At 42.2% G+C, this 16,933-nt stretch overlaps 2 protein-coding genes across 3 annotated transcripts; both read right to left on the bottom strand.

Moving 5' to 3' along the window:
* Positions 1-273: 273 nt before the first annotated feature.
* On the bottom strand, positions 274-5,283 carry LOC116044332 (toll-like receptor 13). The gene is made up of 7 exons (XM_031291447.2): positions 5,049-5,283; positions 3,218-4,090; positions 2,575-3,137; positions 2,342-2,489; positions 1,884-2,254; positions 1,404-1,497; positions 274-1,289 (listed from the first exon to the last, which is right to left on the bottom strand). Exons 2-7 carry the CDS (start codon positions 4,037-4,039, stop codon positions 540-542), a joined length of 2,748 nt encoding a protein of 915 aa, XP_031147307.1. The 5' UTR covers positions 4,040-4,090; positions 5,049-5,283; the 3' UTR covers positions 274-539.
* Positions 5,284-8,181: 2,898 nt separating this feature from the next.
* prr35 (proline rich 35) lies at positions 8,182-14,076 on the bottom strand. 2 transcript variants are annotated; one of them, XM_031291448.2, is made up of 4 exons: positions 13,982-14,076; positions 13,301-13,333; positions 9,705-11,273; positions 8,182-9,499 (listed from the first exon to the last, which is right to left on the bottom strand). In XM_031291448.2, the coding sequence occupies exons 3-4, from the start codon at positions 11,111-11,113 to the stop codon at positions 8,680-8,682; spliced, it is 2,229 nt and encodes a 742-aa protein (XP_031147308.1). In that variant the 5' UTR covers positions 11,114-11,273; positions 13,301-13,333; positions 13,982-14,076; the 3' UTR covers positions 8,182-8,679. The 2 variants fall into 2 exon arrangements, with proteins under 2 accessions (XP_031147308.1, XP_031147309.1); XM_031291449.2 differs by lacking the exon at positions 13,301-13,333.
* Positions 14,077-16,933: the final 2,857 nt, after the last annotated feature.

Below are 16,933 nucleotides of genomic sequence, written 5' to 3'. Positions count from 1 at the left end.
CCCACTTCTATTAACAGACTGGAAAGGTCCTCAGGAAACGTAAGTTATTATCATTACAACTACGAAGTTATTACCAGCCTGTAAATTAAAGTTTTTTTGCGTAACTTTTTGATTTTAAAATTAAAGTCTGTTACATTCAAGCCATTGTCAAAGTAGTTTATTCAAAGCTAATTAAGACTCTCAGCTCCACACAACTCTCTCTGTATTTCTCAGTATGTGTTCAGAAGATTGTGTCGTCTGGTGACTTTCCCGCGCAGAAGCTCGAGTGAAGATAATGACCTCTTCTGAAGAGTCCATGTTTTTTTAGTCCTCCGTGTTCTCCTCGGCTACTAGCAACTGCGTGAAGGAGGGGTGGTGAAGCGTGCGCAATCACGTAAGGCTTGTATCATGGGGACGCACCGACAGTTTTGTTACTTAGAATTCCTCATGGGGATGACAGAAACTACGCACTATAGCTTTAAAATGTTAACGAAACAATACATAGTATACACTTTAAAGACCAGGAACAGATAATTATGTTGAAACAGTTAGCATTTGGTCTAGCCAATTAGCCGTGACAACTCTTGTTCTGCCCCTCCTTCTCCCTCCTCTTCCTCCTCATTGTCTTTTAAAGCATCGATCAGTCTGACCCAAAAAGCGTCCTGCTCCTGTGGGTTCTCAGGCCACAGCAGGTAGGTCTTCTTGTGTACGATCTTGCGTAAGCGTGTGTAGGGGGACAGGCAGCGTTCAGGTATCTCCTCCAGGAACACCAGCAGCAGGACATCACTGCCATCACATAAAAGCCTCAGACTAGCCAGCTGAAACTCCAAGGAGCACCACTCGCTGCGCAGGAAGTGACGTGTCACCACACAGATGGTGTGGCGAGAGCCGTAAATGGCCGCCTCGATGTTCTCCATAACAGCAGCGCCGGGGCGGAAGTCTCTGTGGTGGAGACACAGTCTGAGCCTCGGTGCCCCAGCAGCAGGCCGCTCTAGATTGGGCACCAGCTGTCCCATCACCCAAGCCTCGTCATTAGAGCTGTAAGAGATGAAGGCATCATACTGGAATTTAGCCCCTGCTGCACCTCTACGGCCACGTAGTTTTGCTCTGAGGATGAGCAGCAGGTAGCGCAGAGTGGGGCCCTGTGTGTGCCAGGCCAGACACACGCATACAAACAACATGTCCACTACAGAGCAGGCGATGAAGAGAGTGAAGGAAACCTGTTCATAGGAGCAGGCCTTATCGTCAAACTGCCACAGGTAGGGAGATCTCCTGTCGTTGTCACACTTCAGGTTGTACAGGTAGGACACCTGGAGGGGGGAAAAAACAAGAAAATCAGATCATTTCATCTGTCAAAGACAGCTGCTTCCAGTTGGTTTGTAGCATATGTGAATACTTGTTACAGTGTCTACAGCTTAGATTACCTGTGTGTGAGTGTTGTGGATGGCCCAGGTCTTGAACCAGGCATTATCACAGGTACAGGTAAGTGGGTTGTCTGTAATGTCTAAAAAATGCAATCTGGAAACACAGATATACATTAAGGTTTTTTTTTTTTTGTTTTATTTAAATTCTCATCAAATATCTTCATGTATGCCAGTACAGTAAAGCGGACACAGAAGCAGTACCTAAATTCCAATTTGTTGCTTATTCATATGCATGGTTAAACCTTTTACTGTATGTCTGTTTTTGACTGGTTGTCATTCTATCTTGATTTGACAAGTAGGGTATGTGTTAGTAATTTGATAGGTGGATTTTGCTAGCTCCTTACCCCCGTTTAAAGGCTACTAGCGGTAGCTTTATAGTTAGTACAGACATGGGAGTGGTGTCTTCTCATCTAACTCTTGGCAAGAAAGTAAAAAAGGGTATTTCCCAAAATGTTACACTATTCCTTGTAGCTCCTCTACCTTGGCAGAGCATCCAGCATGGCTATATCCACAGTGTGCAGGTGGTTTGACTGGACTTTGAGAATCTCCAGTGTATTATCTGGAGGCAGCAGATTAGCAGGCAGAGCATCAAGGTCTGCCCTGTAAATAGTCAGCCTCTTCAGCTGTTTCAGAGGGGACAACACTGCACTCAGGTTGGTCGTTTTCATAACCACTCCAGCTATGTACAGGTATTTCAAATTGACCAGAGGAATAAAGGCGTCGGGATGGAAGTCGAGCAGGATGCTGTGGCCTATTTCGAATGAGATAAGTTGACGTTGATCTTGGAAGAAATGTGGTCCAATGGTACCAATGCCTTGACCTCCGGGCCCCTGGTAGGTCATCTGCAGATACTTCAAATTGGACATGGAAGACAGATAAATAGATTTATACACACTTCATTACTTTTCTTAATAATTGACTCTAAAAATATGTCATACCTCCAGAGAAGTAAGGTTGATGAAAGGAGTTTCATAGGATTTAAAATGGAGGCGGTTGTTATACAGAATAAATGTCTTCAAATTGATCAGGCCGGATAGAATATAAGGTGTCAGCCTCTTGATGCGGTTTCCACTTAAGTCCAGGTATCTAATGGACAAATGCATGTCTTAAATAAATAGACAGTGAGGGAAATGAGAAAAAGATAAACGCATAAGCAGAGAATACTCCATACGTGAGATTTATCAGGTCTTGAAAGGTGTCAGCTTCAATGAAATCAATGATGTTTAAGCTGAGGTTGAGCTTCTGTAGCCTCCGCAGCTTACTGAAGGGCTTCTTGGTGATGTATTTCAGCAGGTTGAACTGCAGGTAGAGCTGCTCAAGTCGAGTAAGGGCGCTAAATACCTTTGGCTTCAACTCAGTGATTGCATTTTTCGTAAGAGAAAGGCAAGTCAGCTTCTTAAGAGGGACGAACCAGTTGGGGTCGATATCCGCAACTTTGCTTTTGTCAAAACTTAAAAACGTGAGGTGGGTCAGGCCTTCAAATGTGTCCCACTGAATGTCAAGCTTATTTTGATTCAGCTGCAGCATTTCCAGTCCTCGGTAACCGTCAAATGTAGTGCGAGATATCTGCTTCAACCCACAGTTGATGAGATGAAGTTTGCTCGTATTCCCCCTGCCCAATGACAACTGGGCAACATTCCCGAGGTTTGCATCCACAATGACGACCTCAGGTGGAGTGGCACAGTCCAGCAGGCTGGAGTTAGTCTGAGGTAACCTGGATCCTTTCAAGTCAACCTGTGTCAAATTAAATGCACATTATATTTCTATAAAATACATTGACATTTTTTTTTGGCATAAGCATCAATTGCATTTACCTCTACTTTCTCAAGCTGGTCCATTCCTTTTAGCAATCCACAGATAGTCAGTGGCGATTTCTCCACAAACAGAGAAAATGCCACGCACGAGAGATTCTTCTTTGTCACTGCCGAGAGTCCAACCAGTACTTCTCCTTTAACTCCCTGACAAAGCAGACTTTTCAGCCCGGGGTTGGAGGCAAAAACATCAGCCTGCAGCTCTAGCTTTGAGTTGTTGGACAGCCTGATGTGCTCTAGGGCAGGGAAACAGCTCACATTTAACTTCTGGATATTGTTTGCGAAAAGATCGAGCCGTCGAAGAGTGGACGATCCACCAGAGTCTCCACAGCTGAAAACCTTAAGCATGTTCAGGGACAGATCGACTTCTTGAATTGCTGGGAGGGAGTTAAAGATACCCGGAGAGATTGTTGCAAGTAAGTTGTGGATCAGAAGCAGAGTTTGTAGCTGGGTGAGCCCATCAAAGGCATTGGAGTGGATGTGTGAGATGTTGTTGCAGGTGAGGTTGAGCCATTCCAGGCCACCCAGGCCTCTGAATTCTCCTCCTTTTAGAGAGACCAGCTTGTTCTGGCTCAGATCCAGGCGTTTGAGCCCAAGCATCTGACTGAATGATCCAGGTGGGATGACTCTGATCTTGTTCCTGGACAGGTTGATCATTGTTATGTTTTCTGGGATCATGCTAACGACATCAGAGAGGTTAGCGATGTTCTGGTTGAAGCACCACATGACGTCTGTCTTGGGGAAGTTCTGAGAGCAGCCTTTAAAGCCAAAACCCCAGCAGGCTGAGGTGTTAAGCAGAAGAAGGAACAGGACAGTTCGCACCATCTTTACGTGACGGTTTCTTTTGCACAGACCGCACGGAACTGAGAAAGAAATCTAAAAATATGTTAAGATAGAGAAGCAAACAGGGAAGTTAAAACATGATCTCACAAGCTGCTGACTTTTTTTTGAAAAGACAATGCATATAAACCTTTTGGGGGGGGGGCGCGAAAAGTTGCACTTATGTCATATCCTCCACGTTATTCACCAGCTAGTCTCTGAATGTGTCAGTCTGGCTTTCAGTGCTGAACAGCCAGTATACAGTGGGTTTTTAGAGCTTTTAGCTGACAACAGCTGCCTGTGGCCTAAAACAACGCTATGAGAGCAGCGAGAGAGTGAACTAAAACAGTAAGAGCTGTGGAAAAGATGAGGACATTGCTATAAAGCTCCGTAAAAGGCGCGGGGAGCCGCAGATTCAGGTGATAATTGTAAAACTATAACATCTAATACTCTCTCTTTTTTACAGTTCTTTTTGTTTTGATAAATCACTCATTTCTTATGCAGTTGCAAGTTCTTGAATTGTGTTTTTTTTTTTTATTTAATTTTAAATTTAAAAAATTTTAAATTAAAAAGAAATTACAATTTCAAGCATGGTTTAAACTACATTACTACATTTTAAATAACATCCACTCATACACACTGCTTCAATCATAACTTAGCTGCATGAGGAGCCTGAGTTGCAGTGAATGGTCAGTGAAACAACAAAGAAAATGGCCTGGCTTTGTAACCATCGTTATTTCCCTCCCTTTTTTTTCCTGCCCTTAGTAATTGCAAAAATTAAGAAAAGCAATCACATTTTACCATATTAAATTAATGTTATACATTTTACATAGCTAAATGTAAAATATATTTAAATATATTTATTTATATTTCTTACTTACTTACAGTACTGTTACTTTTTCCACCCCGGCTCCGTAACATTATGTATCAAATGTCAATATCAACTTTGATTTAGTCCAAATTTGAGAATTTTTACAGGATGTTCCAACCCTAACAATTATAAGATATGACTTACCCTTTGATGCTCCTCTTATGCAGCTTTAATTTCAGCAACTGCACATCCTTTTTTAACTGGCATCTGTTATCTTTGCATGTTTAGATAAATCGTCTTTTTGAGGAAGGATGTTGTCTAGGGCCGCGTGTCACTCTATTCACACGTCTGAAGGTAATTCTTGTACTGGCTGGTAATCTATGGTCATATTTAAAGACTGAATTTGTCTTGGTGTCAGATTACTGAGAAGACGTGGCTTTAAATCCTTCGTCCACACGAGGGAGCTACCTACTTGGATCCTGATTTTAGTGAAGCAACAGAGTCACGTCTAAAACATCCATATTGACATCAGCAGAAACACTCAAACCAGTCAGAGACATTGTGCCAACATTTAGATTTGTTTCTTTTTTTAGGAACCCTCACCATTAAGAGTCCCCAGCTGATGCTAAACTGTTCTGTTGTTGCCTTTTCAACCAAGGCTGCAAATTAAAAACGTTGCCAAAACAATGCACAATACACTTTACCCTCTGGGAAAAGATAATTATGTTGAAACAGTTAGCATTTGGTCTAGCCAATTAGCTGTGCCAACTCTTGTTCTCCTCCTCCTTCTCCCTCCTCTTCCTCCACAAGTAGGGAGATCTCCTGTCGTTGTCACACTTCAGGTTGTACAGGTAGGACACCTGGAGGGGGGGAAAAAACAAGAAAATTTGACCATTTTGGATCACCAAAACCCCAACAGGCCGAGGTGTTAAGCAAAAGAAGGAACAGGACAGTGCGCACCATCTTTACTTGACAGTTCCTTTTTACAGAGAATCAAACAGGGAAGTGAAAACATGATCTCACAAGGTAGCTGCACCAACATTTTCTTAAGAAAAGACGAAACATTTTAGCCTACAATAGCTTAAAAAAAAATCTTTTAAATACTTAACTCTGTTCACCAGCTAGTCTCTACATGTGTCAGTCTGTCTTTTAGTGCTGAGCAGCCAGCATACAGTGGGTCTTTAGACCTTTTAAATAACATCCAACATCCTCATAAATACCGCATCAATCATAACTTTGCCATATGAGGAGCCAGAGTTGCAGTGAATGGTCAGTCAGACAACAAAGGAAATCTGGCCTTTCTTTTTAACATCGTTATTTTTATCCAATTTTTCTCTGCCCTTCATAATTGCAAAAAAGAAAAGAAATCACATTTTACAATATTAAATTAATTTGACAGCTTTTTCAGAGCTAAATGTAAATACTTTTTTATTTTGCTTTTTACAGTGTGTTCTTACTTACTTACAGTACTGTTAAGGCTGTTTTATGCTTCTGCGTTGAATCGACGGCGTACCCCCCTCCGAGCCCTCCGCCGTAGCCCGACGTGCACCTCCAAAAAAATTTAACTTTGCGTCGAGGCGACGCAGACTGCAAGGACTGCGATTGGTCAACTCGCCCTGTGTGTTGATAGTCGGTGTTTCAAGCAGCCTACAGTAGCAACATGCTAGTTCACTGACATAAGCTTTGCAAATAAACTCAGACATATTTTGGTTACAATGACGGGGTTATCCGTTTGTAAAGTGTCTATATGTCAGTAACGTTTTGAAATTAGCACTTTGCCAGCAAGCAGTACTTTGTGGGCAGTTGTTCTAAAGTTTGTTTGCTTGCTAACATAACATAAACTGGCTGGCAGACAGCTCGCAAATAACCTCAGACTTATCACCCCCTAGCGTTATGGTGGTGAAATGCACCGCAATGCAAAGCAACCCCGACGCAGAACGAAAGGGTCATGACACCGTAGGAGCGACGGCGTAGCTACGGCGTGGAGTTGCTGCAGAAGCATAAAACAGCCTTTACTTCTTTTACCCCAACTCTGTAACATTATGTATCTACAGTAAATCTAAATTAAGTTTGATTTAGTCTAAATCTGATTATTGTACAGCCCCATCTCTAACCTTAACAATGAGAAGATGTAAGAACTTACTCTTTTATGTTCCTCACCTTTAATTTACGCAACTGCTCTTCCTATTTTAACCATAAACTGTAAAAAATGTAAAAAAAAAAAAATGTTGTTAGGGCTGTGCATCACAGTATTCACACTTCTGAAGGTAGTTCTTGTACTGGCCAATAATCTGTGGTCATATTTAGTCTTAGTGTCAGATGACTGGAAGATGTGGCTTTAAATCATTTGTCCACACGAGGGAGCTATCTAATTGATACGTTTCATTTCTAAAACATCCATATTGACATCAGCAGAAACACTTAAACCAGTCAGAGACATTGTGCCAACATTTAAGTTTGTTTCTTTTTTAGGGAGACTCACCTTTAAGAGTCCCCAGCTGATGCTAAACTGTTCTGTTGTTGCCTTTTCACACATCTACTGTAAGACTTTAAATGCAAACTGCCACACATCATTTTAAAGCCAATGGAAATTTGACTTTAATGAGAAAATCAAGTGCCTAAAGATTTTATTTTTCTGAGCAAACGCAAAGAATGCTTAAATAATTACTTGCAAATATTTGCTTGACTAACAGCTTTGCTTTTATAGAACATAGTGAGTCAAATCACAAATGTGATTTTTGTATTCAAGACATTTAGCCAATATCAATTCAATTTATTTAAAAAGATCAGACAGGCATTTTGACCTCTCCAGGCTGAACATCCACTGTGGGCTCTTCTGCTCATGGCAGCTGACCTTTGCCGCTGTGTCTTTAGTGTGAGGGTGGTGAAGGGGCCAGCAGACGTGGGGCTACCCAGCACTCGATTCCCGTCCTGGGGGCGACAGGTAGTCCTCCATTTAGTCTACGTGGAGCTAAGCCCCTGGGGACCCTGACCTTTGCAGGGGGGCTCCTTGATCCACGAGCAGAGGCACAGGTGACCCCGCTGATGGCGTTTTAGCTTAAGGAGCTGCTTCACCTTTAGCACAGCCACCCGACTGTGTCAGGGCAGATAGAGGAAATTCAGGTGGTGCTGCCACTATGAATCTGTTTGTCTCTTATTCGGACTTTAAAAGATAGCGATGATGGCATTTAGCCTCATGGTCTTTCCCAACGGGACTTAACAGCAAACTGATGAATTTATGTTCAAATAATATAAATATTATTACCTTTATACAATGTAGTCTATTCCCATTTTTCCTTTTATTGTTCCACTTTCATAAAAAAATTATGTAACGTAGTTTTTTACTCAGTTTATTCAAAGAAATACAGTGTGTATAATACAATGTATTATCATCAAGTGAAATGATGCCGTTCAACATGACATTATCCATATAAAACCATTTACCCTTTAAAACATTTTACTTACATTTATTGCAATTACAATATTTACAAATCCATTCAAAGGATTGTCTCTCAGCATGATTTTAATGGACTTAATTGTTCAAATGATCCTGATGGAAGTGCTGATGTCACATTTTAAAATTATTTTAAGGAGAATCATATTGTAACAATCAATGTCCGTAGTGCATTTGTAAGATTATTTTTCAAATTTTGTCACTCATTCCCTGTTTGTCTCATAAGGTGCAAAATGTTTGAGGTTTTTAAGAAGTAAAACTGAGGGTAAGAGTGACAGTTCTCCTCCAGCTAGTGAAAATCAAAGACATGCCAGTAATAATGAAGACAACTGCATTTGAACAACTGTATGGAGTCAGTTATATTACACTCAGAAGAATAGATTAGTTGTCAGTAGCTGTCAACGGGCTCAGAGGACACTGGGCTTCTAGTCGCTGTATGGATGGAGATCTCTTTGGGGTTTTGGCAGAGGAGGGGATGTCGGTAAACACTACTGATCGGCCATCGGGGCAGAGCAGGACACTGGAGTCCGCCTCACACTTGGTGGTCCTGCTCTGCCATAAGGCCTCAGCAGAACTGGGCCTCATGCCGAGACCCCCAGGAGAGAGAACCTCTGTGTTCACCACTGATGCCTGGCTCATCTTGATCAGCATGTCCAAGGACTGCTTACGACTCTCCAACGATGCCTTCATCGCCTTCCTCTCGCTCTCATTCTCCTCTTCCTCTTTTTTCTCATCCAGCTCCTCATCCTCCTCCTCTGTCTCTGTCCTGTTGTCTTTAAGGCTGCCGTCCTCCCTCATGCCGTGGTCACCAACCAAATCTGTCAAGTCCCTCTTGACCGACAGGTCTAGAGGCCCGTCGCTCTGGCGAGCCGTCCGCTCCAGCGCCTGGTGGATGTGGGAGAGCTCGCTGCGGATTTTGCTCAGGTGTTCCCAGAGGTGGCGCTGGGCAGGAAGGTCCTCCTTCTCCAGATGGGAGATTTTGCGTTCAGCCTCCTGGTACTCCTGCAAGGCCTTAGAGAGGTCACTGAGGAGAGCAGCCACTGACTCTGAGGCTCCCTCCCCCATTGTCCGGGCCGCAGTCGGGTCCTGGCTGTTGGTTCCCCCGCAGGAAGAAAGAGAGGATGTTGTTTTGTTGGGACTGGTGAGATGATCGTTATACCACAGTTCAGTGGGCCGGGTCTGTAGCGGAGCATCCTGTAAACTGAGGATGGGAGAAATTTAGGGCTTTTCTATTTGTACAGTATATATAACATTTGAGACTACTATAAAACAAATTGAAATACCCCTACAGTTGTAATATTCCCTCTTGATAATGATGAAAAAGGGCTGATCGTTCTCCTTCTGCTACTTGTTTTACTACTTACAATCATTTTAACAAAATAAGGAAATGTTATGGAAATCTTTACCTTCCATAGAAGTGAAGTTTGTCCGCTGCCATATTAAGAGTTGATGCAGTCTGAATATTCTTCAGCAGGTCCAAAGTGAAACCCCCCATGGCCGGCTTCTTCTCAACAGGTGCCTCATGGTTCCCCAGTGGGGCCCCTGTCCTCTTAAGGCCCAAGCTTGCTTTGCCTTCCTTAGCTGTAGCCTGCAGTTTATCCCCCAACCTGTAGCCCTGCTCAGGGGAGTCTCTCTGTGGTGACACCCAGCCAGGATGGGAGACTGCGGCAGCCCCTGGTCGTAAAGCAGGCACTTTCCACAGATTGACTTTAGGCTGGAAGCCAGACAGGGGATTCGCTTCTAGACTGCTTGTGGACGTTTTGAGCGTTTTGCTGGCATCGCTCTGACTGGAGGCCGGTCCGAATGTGTGCTCACACAGGAAGGGGTAGTAGAGACGAGGGGGGATAAGAGCTCTGTCTGCGTGGGTGCTGGAAGCTGGGTGCATCAGCTGAGCGGCCGATGCCAGGAAGGGAAGCTGGGCGAGCTGCGCATGGGTCTGGGCGGTGACACTCGTGGCAGCAGCGGGAATAGCTGAGTTCATGTAGGAGAAGAGGCTGGGGCTGATGGGGTAGCCCACCCCGAGCACTGACAGGTTGAGTCCAGTAGGATCCTGGTAATCCACCAGGTTTGGCGGAGGAGGGTAACAGGGGATTGAACTACTCACTCGAGGCTGAGCACCTTCAGCTTTGGCCTTAGTGTGGCTGGACGCTAACAGACGCCACTGTTCCGACAGCAGGCTAGGAGCCGTCAGAAATGTCTTGGATAGCTTGTAGTGTTTCAGCTGGGCCTCTACCTCTACTGAGCGTGCTCGTAAAAGCTGATCTTCCAGGGAGAGCATGTCCGCCATCAGAAGCTCTGACTCTGGCTGTTTGATTTTCTTGGCAGCGCACTCTGCAGCGTCTGCTCTGCTGCGGTCACTGGAGCTCTCTTTCGTCAGCCTAGTGACCTGTAGTCCTTCTCCTCGTCCTCCCTCTTCTTCATCTTCTGGTCCCTGGCTTTCCCTGTCCTCACCTTCCTCCTCCACGGCCCTTTGTTGCGTTTGTCCCTCCTCAATCCCTGTCACCTTCTCTAGCCCATCTTTCCCGGTAGCATGATGGCCATGTCCCTGCTGAAAGGGTCGTAGCTGTTCTGGGTGTAGGATGTTGCCCTTTTTATACGGCCAGTCTGACTCTATGAGCAGAGAAAGGGAGTTCTTGCACAGGCTGTACTTCATATGGTTGTACAGGTGGGACTTCTCCATGCAGGTGAATGGGCACTGGAAGCATTTGTAGTTGTAGGGTTTGCCCCATGGCCGGGGAATATAGTGAGGCTTCTTAGGCTTGCGCTCCTTGTGTTTGCTGGCAGACATCACTTTACAAGCATCGTCCTTGGACATGATTGAGTCTTGATATTTATAAAGATTGTGCGATTGTATTATATATATAATTATGATAATTCAAGATAGATTTTTAGATTGTATATGTTTTGTGCCAGGGTTCATTTCATTGTTTTTTCCTCAGTTTGGTAAGGAAGATGAAAAAGAGCATTTCTTGAACCTGTGAACACACAAGACATTTTTGTATGAATAAAAGAAATTCTGAAAACAACAAAGTGACAGATTTTATTTTTTACCTGTTTTATTTTTTTTATTTCACTTCCTCATTTGTTCTGAAAAAAGTAGACAGCTTGCAGAAATGCAGCTCTGTAAGAAATCTAAATATCTGCGATAGAGTTATCTGTGCACTGAAGGGTGGTTTATATTATTATGCACATATGTGTATTAGGAAAACACATTTGTTGTCTGCCTGAGCTGAGGGTTGCCACTAACCTAACTGCAGGGAGGCCCACACTGATCTGTTCTCACTGTACCTGCCACTACTCATTAGTTCCAGTGCAGCACCAGGCGCTAGCAGGGTCCAGGGCTGGGGGGCAAACGGGGCCGTCACAGGGGACTCTGCACCTGTGCAGGGGGCCCTGCAATACTAACAGGCCTGCTTAAGCTTAGGGTCGGACCCTCGCAGGCGGGCTACAGGCGCAGCGCGACCAGGCTTAGGGTTGCAGGTATAGAAGGGAGAGGGGTTGGGGGTTTGAGGCCTGGTTCCTAATAAGAGCCTGGCGTCATGCCTATAGGGCGTCATTAGTGCCAGGACTGGGATCTGGGTCAGGACATGGTGCATAAGTTTAACTGCTCTCCTGTCTCATCTTGCTACCTCTGCATTTAGAGTTGGGTCATACTTTATTACTCAATAAGGAATAAAATCATGTATAATGACGGGTTACATTGTAAAGATATATTGTAAAAAAATGTAATAAGGCTTTAATTATTATCATGGATGATTATTTTGTAACTTGATGTGTCTTATAAGAAAGCATAAAAACCTTTTGGCTCCATTTTGATGATTTGATTAATTCTTTTTTTTTTTTTTTTTTTACATTATTTTGTTTTGTCTTTTCTCTTCCGTTTATGAATGTGTAGCAAACAGAAAGAGAGCTACGATTTGCACCTTTCGATTTACTCATGTAAACTGTTTACTGTCCAATTTCTTTTTTCTCTATCATTTTTATTTCTATCCCGCTTCATCATCCATCGGCATTAGTTAACTTAATATCCCTCTCTTCTCTAATCCTCTAAAATAGATTTAAATACCCAATATGTTTTTATAATAATATAATAATGTTTTTCATCTGGTAAATTACAGAAACTTTGTGATCTTTTTATACTTCAAGCCAGGCTGTTGGGTGAACCCTGCGGTGAAAGAAGATGTGAGGAGGAGTGTGCTCCTCAATTTAAAACACTCTGCTTTGAGGCTTTTATTTTGTCTTTTTTTCCCCCAGGTCATTCAAAGATGAAAGTCTGTGTGATGTTCAGGGTCCAAGCTGAAGTAAAGATAAACTTCACTAACCAATCTTTTTCTGTCTTACTCAGACGGCTCATGACTAAGTTTTGATATAAAGGCCAGTGAAGCAAACGCAGGTGATGGATGGCCCGTTATGTTAAGAGACAGCAGACAACCTCATCTATCAAACCCACAGCACGAAGGGTGATGATGAAAGACACAGTGACTCTAACACAGGATGGCAGGCTGTTGCCAACTGCTCTCCCAATTGGACCTAAGAATTGGCCCGTTTTGTGGCTGACCATTTGATTGGCTCACTTGTCCGCCCCGGGGCTCTGACCTGAGCTTTAAAGTCATAATGGAGCCTAACAGCTGCTGCTACAATCCAATCAATAAAAATCATTTTTACAGTAGATTTTTTTCCTCTTCTGGCCACTGCTATCTGCTTGCCTCTCCACTGACTGTGCACTTTGGCCCCCCGCTGCCCCATATCCAAACCCTGCGGTCTTGTTTCAAGCTTTTAGGGCTGATGATCAAACAAGCCTTACCGCTTGAACATCTATTGTTCCAATTAAAGGATGTTCAGCACACTAAAAGCTTTGACAAGTTACATGCAACAGCAACCACACCACGGACAGCCTGTGGGATGGGCTGTTTGTACAGTACGTAAATGCACATAACGACTGCAACAAAAAAATATTTTTAAGCTTTTATAAATTCATACTTTGTATAGTTTAACACTTTACCTAAGATAGTTGTCAGGATGATGAGTTGGCTGTCTAGAAAAGAATAAAAAGAGATCATAAATGTATTACCATTAGTCATCTTAATGTCTGTTTTATTTTCAATATAATAACACGTCCTAACTCAATTTGATATTGCAACCAAACAACTTTTTAAAAACAAACTTTTCTACAAACAAAATACATTTATTGTAATAGACACAATATTTACTGGCATTTAAATTTGACAGCCAAACATCAGATGATGCTGCAGCTAAGGTTTGATTTTTTTGTTTTTGGTTACAAAATATGCATTAGAGTCACATCATAATGCTATATTGCATAATGTAAAATTAGTGGCAATGCAGTGTATATTTTCTACTTCAAAAGTGCATATATGGAAATAAAAAACATTTTATTAAATTGTATGACCACATTCAGTCTTAGAAATAAACAATCTAATTGAATTAAAACTAAAATTGAAAACGTATCCTTTTATGTTTCAAAAACAAAGAAATGCCCTTTTTGTACTGACATGCTCTAAATTGTATAATAACACCAAAAGCCTTTTCTCAATGCAAAGGCACCATGAACAGCAGGCCTCTCCTTAAGTTACTTTTTAAAATGTCACATAATCTTAACAAACTAACCTGCTTGCATGCCACGAGCTACTTGAAAGTGAAAAAGAAATGTATTAATCCGTACCTACAGAGCGTCCCGGTGTGGCTGGCTGTCACTCCTCTGCAGCGGCACTGAGAGGGCAGAGCGTTCCGCTCAAATAGGAGCGCAGGAGCGAGTGTGGAGATATATATTGACTGGGAGCATTGCCCGCAGGCACTACAATACAGCAGCTCCCACCCCTCCCTTCTCCTCCCTGCATCTCTACCCCACCACCACCACCCTGCATTGTCAAATGTGGTCTCTACCTTACAGCTAGGATGCAATATCAACTTACACAATATTGGCAAAGGTTAGGTTGGTGATGGTTTCTTATTAAAACGGAGGGTGGAGATGACATTTGTCTGGGTTAATTCCTTCATTATGAGGTCATTGTTAAGGTAGTCTTTTGTAATTTAATTTTTTAAACCAAATGCTTTACACTGAAACAATTAAGTTTTTAATTAGTTACATCCTCTGTGTTTGTCTGATTATTAGCAGCATCCAGGTGAGGAACAGAGGTAACTGATTGTTGAAGCTTTTGTTTGTAACCCTTTAACAGACAAAACATAATAATAATTAATATGTCAACACAATCATGTACTGAACGACAGTTTTAAAAAATAATTCATGATTCATATTTCATGACGAAAATTTGATCAATATGAGAAAAGGCAAGGCAAGTTTATTTATATAGCACAATTCACACCCAAGGCAACTCAAAGTGCTTTAAAGAGGCATATAAATACATTGTAAACATAAACAATCAAAATACATTCAAGAAACAAAGCACAGTTACAACAATAGAAGTATAGTTCAATTGTAGAACAAATAATAATAAAATACATATATTCTAAAATCAATAATAAAATGGACATTAAAATCATAAAATAGAAGAATAAATAGTTAAGAGAAAATGCTAATAACAGGATGATTTCCAGCAGAGATGACTAGAATGAACACATAATAGGCCTTGTTTGAACTGGTTCTCCAAATGCTGCAAGGAAAAATAATTTTGTTTTTATAATAACACACACTTATTCTTTCCTACAAGAGGGCTTGCATCTTCCTCTTCTGCTGCTCTGAAATACGCAGTTAAGCATTTGAATAAAGACTATATGCCCTAGTTTAACCATCTATTTTTGCTCACTGTATCTGTCTTTGTCATTTGCACTGCATTCCATTATTGGCTGTCTAGATAGACATGTGAGTCTCTGTGAAAATGTGGTTCTGTGATGTCATAAAGGTCTGTGTATCTGCTCTTGCATCCCTCTCTATGACTATGTCTAACACAGTATGAGTGTGTTTTGGGGTGGCTGGGGGTTCTTTCCACTTCACTTCTTTCCACTTCACTTCACTTCACCTGCATCACCAACAGTATGCAGTGCACTGGATGGGTTACTGACATGAGCTGTAAGATCACATCCACAGGCAGTGACTGACATGTCGTCTTCTGACACTTCAGACTTCTCTTCCTTTACCTGCTTACTTATCCCTTTGTCTCCCACTCATTCATCATCACCTACCCCCTCCCGCTTTCTTTTCTCTTCCGCTTCTTCTAAATCGAACCCCAACCTCTGAAACTCCACTTTGTCTCCTTCTTTCCATATCCATCTGCTCTCTTAGCCTGTGGCGGGCTTTGGGTCAACTCCAGGTTCTTAATTTCTCTCCTCTGGCTGGGTGGGAAGTGCGCATGCGAGCCCCTTTGAGAAATGTCAGTGTCCGTGTACTGGGAAAGTCGGGGGCCCTTCACGAGCCATCAGACCCGCTGTCACACCAAGGCGACCAAATGGAGACTGACAGGCCACTCCATAGAGCCTAACCATCTGTACCAAATGTGACAGCAGGGGAAAGAGGATGTCTGGTAAATCAGGAGGAACAACAAGAGCGAACTGTGACATGGAAGAGTAGAGAAGGAAGAGAAGCAAGATCTAAAGATTAAAGCACATGGGAGATAATGTCAGAGTAAAGAGATGTTTTTTCCTCCAACTACAGAGACACTTGGGAGACAGTGTCAGTTTCTCATGTTATATATATATTAGGGCTGTCAATCGATTAAAAAATTGAATCTAATTAATTACATACTCTGTGATTAATTAATCAAAATTAATCGCATACATAATTAATGGTGCCTGAACCGATACTTTTTTAAGAAAGTTAAAAAAAGAAAAGAAAAAAAGGGTACTAAACAACAGTTGGTGACATTAAAGAACAGCTTGTTTATTGCTAAGGCCATATGGTCAAAATTAAATGATTTAATAATAATGTATAACAATAACAATAACTTATTTCACTAGTAAATTGCTGTTGAACGACAAAAACAACCACCAGATGGGAAAAGGACATTTACAATAACTTCAAATGCACCACGAGGCTGTAGTTTACCAGTTTCTTTGAACGCACCGTCTGTGTTGTTTTTCCGACGGCAGCTGCAGATTGTTACATACCGGTGTTGAATCCTCTACAGTAAAACACAGTCAAACTTTACATTGTTTAGCGTTAGCTGTCAGCATTTTAACCGTGTTTAATCCAGCTACTAGCTAGCGGTAGGCCAACGTTAGCTGCTGTCGAGTATAATGTTAATTAGCTAGCGGTAGGCTAACATTAGCTGCTGTCGAGTATAGTGTTAACTAGCGTCACGTTCAGCGGTGTTTGTGTTGCCTGTATCGTCTTCAGAGCACCAGAGAGAAGTGCAGACATATCAGTGGCACCAGATTTCGGTAGCCAGGGTTGGCAGGAAGAAGATTTTTACAAGTAAATGTTCCAATTAATGATCCAGGCAGCGCATTCTCGTCTCCCTCCTTCATTTTACAGTTGAATGGTGGCTAGAACGGCTCCGGGTCAAACGTCAATATGGAACGGATTAATCTGCGTTATTTTTTTTAACGCATTACTTTTTCTCAGATTAATTAATCGAAATGAACACGTTATTTTGACAGCCCTAATATATATAACGTTCTCAGTAGTAGTTGTGTATGAAGGGGGATAGGCTTTAATTTG

Source organism: Sander lucioperca, chromosome 22, assembly GCF_008315115.2.
Source record: "Sander lucioperca isolate FBNREF2018 chromosome 22, SLUC_FBN_1.2, whole genome shotgun sequence".
Taxonomy (NCBI): domain Eukaryota; kingdom Metazoa; phylum Chordata; class Actinopteri; order Perciformes; family Percidae; genus Sander; species Sander lucioperca.
This window is presented reverse-complemented; position numbering and strand designations above follow the sequence as displayed.